Raw genomic sequence first — 5,000 nt, 5'->3', positions numbered from 1 at the left:
AGGACAGAAAAATGACGTGATTGCCAATTGATAGAAGCTTCATTCAATCTGGGCGTATTCTTATTCATATTTGACATTTGTTCACATCACTTTTTTGTAAGCTGAATTGTAAATGAGGATACCCCTCACCCCTTTTGCTTTTGGATCAAACTTTGTAAAGCAATGGAATGCCATTTCTAATAATGGATCCGCCAAACCCCCCTCCACTTCAAGGAGGTTATTTTTAAACAGAAATTCAAAATATATTGATCCAATATGAGAGTAGTTATCATCTGATGCAATTTATTGCTCGTAAACTGATATCTTATTGAAGAAAGTGCACCAATGTATTTTCTAGGACTAAAACAACTCCAAATCCAGTTTTCTGGTCTTTCAGTGTCACCTCACACAAGGGAAGATTGGCTGTATCTTTTTTATTGTATTTACCTGTAACACCATTTTTCAAGTAATTTAATTCATCCCGAGAGTGAATGTCAGCCCACAATTAGTGGATTAATAAGTTTTCTGTTCAATTTTCTTATGATAAAGTTGCCACTTTCTTTCAACAGAGTTGCGACATTCTTCACCAATATTTTCTTCTTTAATCTGAGGGAAGTTAAAACCAAGAACAAAGGTACCCAAAAAGGAAGCCACATTAAACAGGATATTGAGAGCATAGGCTAAGGAAAAACAGTAAAGTTCTGGAACACTACTCTGTGGTCTTGTAACTGTTGGTAATTCACATGAAACCAGCAATACTTCCTCTTGCTTCAACTACAAATGGCTCAACATCAGTCTTCAGAGTGAAGTATTACAACTTCTGTTAATGTCGTTCCATTATGTATTCTGAAGCACATTTATGTGGAACTCTCTAATAGTTTGCAACAACTAAAATATTAATATGAGTATCTGAAAAATGACACAGAGAAATACCAGTCACAATATTAGTTTTTTGGTTCATATGTATCACCTCTTACTATTTACACAATATGAACCGATCAAATTCAACATAATTTGCAATAACATTTCTTTTCCAGCAGTAAGAAATGAAAAACTTGCGGTCACCCGAATTCACAATATCTGATAGCATGTGAGAACATCCTGACAAAACAAGGGATTGATCAAGAAAACAGATCACATGAACTAATAGATAGCATCGACTAAGATATCTAATACTACAAAAAACTGTATGACAAATTCACATTAACTATAAAAAAACAGAACACCAAACATAGTTTCTCTTCCTCATATTCATATGTGTGTTTGGTGATTTGTGTCTTGGGTCCAAGTTTACTTGCCCAATGCCAATGATACGAAGAGCTAACTTTGCTACCCTGGGGGTCAGAGAAAAGTCTACTTGCTTGCGTCAGCTTTAGTTTTCGGGTTTGCTTGTCGTTAAGAAAAATTAATGGGAGAACCAAAATTTGAAGTTCATAAATATCTGTTACCAAACCTTTAAAATAGAGATTGATGATGAATTTTATAAATGAATAAGGGCATTCAATTTGCAACAGAATAAATGCATCACCAATCTAATAAAAAGAAGTATCTCTCCCTCTTACTAGTGGTCCTTATTGAGAGCTCTCCTCTTTTGTGTTCTACAGGATGCCAACTCTGACTTTCCTGATCAAATTTGTAGACTTTTGCCTCTTTTAATTGACTCTGCCAAGGCTCGCTTTCATGAGAATGTGAGTGACTCAGATTCTTCATATACATCAAACGATTGATGAAACATGTAAACATTTCACTTGTTGAGTGTAGGTTGAGTCTCCTAGGATGACAACTCCATAGCAAAGCATCCACAAACGTTGGGCACTCCCCAGTCGGCGTTAAAAATTTTACATCTAAAATGTCCACTTGTGGGGTAGCAATTCTATGGAGCAGTTGCAAATATTTCATGTTGATCTCATTGCATTTGAGAAAATAAAGGGTAACTTGAGACCAAGAGGTCGAATTTGATAGAAATTTTCTCAACTTACAAAACCACGCAGCATCTAAATTGTACAAGGAATCAAGAATGATCTGTGAGTGCTTCAATTGGCTTGATTCTCTTGCAAATTTAAGTTGAGGAATAACATGTCGTCCTTTATACTCAAATAATAGCAAATTTGGAGCATCAATTGTTCCTATGATCTCGCAATTCTGAATCTTTAAGACCCTTAGGGATTGACTCCTGCAGATGTCAAAACTTCCTGAAGTAATTTTAACCAATTTCAAACTCTCAAGGAAGTGAGGTCTAGAGATAAGGTGCTCGAGAAATCCTTTAGATATTTTCATACATGATATCTCTAAAGATTTCAGATTATGATATTCAACAATATCCAATTCTTCCAAAGAATAACTAGAATAAGACAAGTGTTCAAGAGTTGGTGCTTGAATTTTAACACGTCGGTGAATATTAATGGTAAGTGACGTGATCTTATGAAGATTCCGGAGCTCAATTTTATTCAGACCAATACAATGCTCGATGATTAAAGTATCAATCAAGGGGCAACTAGTGAGTAGAGTCTGAAGCATGTTCTCGTCTAAATGGACACAAGATAGAGAAAGCTTTCTCAAAGAATGGCAGTTCACCAGACGACTAGTAGATAACGAAATATGCATCAGATCACAACCCGTCAGGACTAGTTCTCGTAAAGATTCTGCTGCCAAGAATATAAAAATAGGGAAGGGATATGATGATGAATATCTAACATCTCTATACACTAGATCTTTTACACCATTTTGAAGAGCAATGCCAAGCCACTTATCAATCAGAGGGAAAAGACCGTCAGGTTCCGTAAAGTTGTGAAGTTCAAACCTGTCAATAGGGATATTTCCGTTCCTATATCTCTTCGTGACTTCATCCACTATTGTTATGCTTTCGCCAGAAGAGACTCCGAATGCCAAGTTGGGAAGAGTCAACCAGGCCTGTAGCCATGTTTTGGAGAGAATTCTCATCCGGGTTGCTTCTCCATAACTAAGATAACAGAGTATTTTGCGAATGACACATTCAGGCAATGTGTCAGCTGTGCCTGTCCCCATGTTCTTGGCTTGGAAGTTGCATATTCTAATGTGCAGGGTGGTTTTTGTAACAAGTCACAGTGGAAACAGTAAAATAAAACCCTATATATTCTAGGAACCCTTTTTCTAACATAATTTAGCCTCCTTTTCTTAATCACTTACATATGCTAAATAAATTCTAAATATTCCCAACCTTTTTTTCAGCTATTGAGACCAAGCTTGTCCACAAGAACTAAAAGACGATCATATTTGTCTTGTCAATATATATTAAAAAAACATCTTTATTAATAATCTAATAAGATTATTCATTTTATTCCAATTTATGTGATTTTTATGCGCAAAGTGTTATTAATTACAATCACGTGTCTGACAAAGCACTAAATGTTGATATAGTGCTTGTGGATCAAACTAAAAAAAAGGAACTAAGGTTTGATACTAAAAAAAAGGAACTAAGGTTTGATGGTGGTACCTTTACTCTTAATTGTTTGTAGCCAGTATAGCTAAATTCAGGAGTAGGGAGCTGAAGTTTCTAATAATATAGATGTATAGTTTAGCCTTGTTACTTTCTAGGTCAAACTTTTGATTAAGTCACTTAGGCCCCTTTAGTTTTTATTTATCTCAATATAATCCTTGTTATATACGTTTAGGTTAATTTTCGATACTTTATTTTAAACGTCATGCAAGAGTCGCACTATTACTTGGATGTCTCATCTAGATCCGTTTCTGTTGATACAGGTAAGAGATCGAACAAGGGATTTTGCTTCCTGATTCTATTTTTGCATTATTCTTGCAGATTGTCAGTTTTAAAGCATTTTTTATTTCAAGTTCAAGCTTACCGTATGAACTGATGCGCACTTTTCAAAATTCAATACAATAAACAAAGTAACTATAGAGAGTAGATCACAAAAGAAGCTAATGAGTAGCTATCATCTGATGTACATTTTTTATAAACGAAGATCTTGTTGAAGCATTCTGGTCCGTTGATGTCATCAGCTCATTTAAGTCATATTTTAATGCGTTGGATCACTTGCATTCAGTTGGGTAAATATGAGTTTTAGTGTATTTTTAACCCATAAAAATATGAAAACTAAGATTTTCTTGAAAAACATTTTTTGTTTAAAGGTTTTAAAGTTGCTTCAATTTTTTTATTTTTAAAGCTGATTTCAATTAACACAGCTAAAGGTTTAAAGTTCTTTGACTTTAGGAGATTAAAGTGAGTTAGGACTTAGGACCATTTTATCCAATTCATATCTTACCCAATCCATCTTTTACCCGTATTCATATGGGTGGATTGCAATTCAATCCATTTTCGCTCGATCCATTTTCAATCTACCCAAATCTGATCCAATCTGCCCATTTTCCACCACTAGTCGATGGCACCTAAGACAGGAATATTGGTTGTCTACTTTTAAGTAACCATTTCTTTATTGGAGGAAAAAAATACTACGCCGAGGCCAGCCCATAGTTAGTAGATTTATATGAAATCTTCTCTTCCTGTGAATAGATTTCAATTTTCTTTTGTTAAAGTTGCCTGTTTCACACCATATTTTCCAATTTTCATCATTAAACAGGATACTGAGACATATGAATATAGACACACTAAAAAACATTAGCAAGCTCTTAGAACACTACCCTGTCGTGTTGACTGTTGTCACCTGATTGGTAATTCACAGGAAATTCGGAGTAAAAATTTGTTAGAACTTGTTGATGAGAGATTGAGATGACTACAATAAAGACCAGGCTTGCTTACAGAAAACGCATGAATTACACACTAATCCACGTTATTTCTCTAAACAAAGAAAAATAATAGTATTTGCGATGGCCTCACAAACCTTCAACTATCTACAAAAATCTATTGAAATCTTGGGACTTCTCAGTTATTTTACACCAAATTTGACTACACCAATGAAATGATAGCTAAAAAGAATACATTAACTGACTACTGACAAATGACATAGCACATGCAAGATGAAAGAATTTCACTATAGAATTATGAGAAAGCCAGAATAAATAATCTT

At 34.6% G+C, this 5,000-nt stretch overlaps 2 protein-coding genes across 2 annotated transcripts in view; one reads left to right on the top strand and one right to left on the bottom strand.

Moving 5' to 3' along the window:
* Positions 1 to 189, top strand: part of LOC132068366 (TATA-box-binding protein-like) — a 1,888-nt gene extending 1,699 nt beyond the window's left edge. Inside the window, exon 1 of the mRNA XM_059461937.1 lies at positions 1 to 189. This exon is cut by the window's left edge and continues 1,699 nt beyond it. The gene's annotated coding sequence lies outside the window, so the exon portion shown is untranslated.
* Positions 190 to 492: 303 nt separating this feature from the next.
* LOC132061820 (uncharacterized) lies at positions 493 to 3,003 on the bottom strand. The gene is made up of 3 exons (XM_059454474.1): positions 1,542 to 3,003; positions 989 to 1,080; positions 493 to 753 (listed from the first exon to the last, which is right to left on the bottom strand). The coding sequence occupies exons 1-3, from the start codon at positions 3,001 to 3,003 to the stop codon at positions 493 to 495; spliced, it is 1,815 nt and encodes a 604-aa protein (XP_059310457.1).
* Positions 3,004 to 5,000: the final 1,997 nt, after the last annotated feature.

The sequence above is a fragment of the Lycium ferocissimum genome, chromosome 1 (assembly GCF_029784015.1).
Source record: "Lycium ferocissimum isolate CSIRO_LF1 chromosome 1, AGI_CSIRO_Lferr_CH_V1, whole genome shotgun sequence".
Classification (NCBI taxonomy): Eukaryota; Viridiplantae; Streptophyta; class Magnoliopsida; order Solanales; family Solanaceae; genus Lycium; species Lycium ferocissimum.
This window is presented reverse-complemented; position numbering and strand designations above follow the sequence as displayed.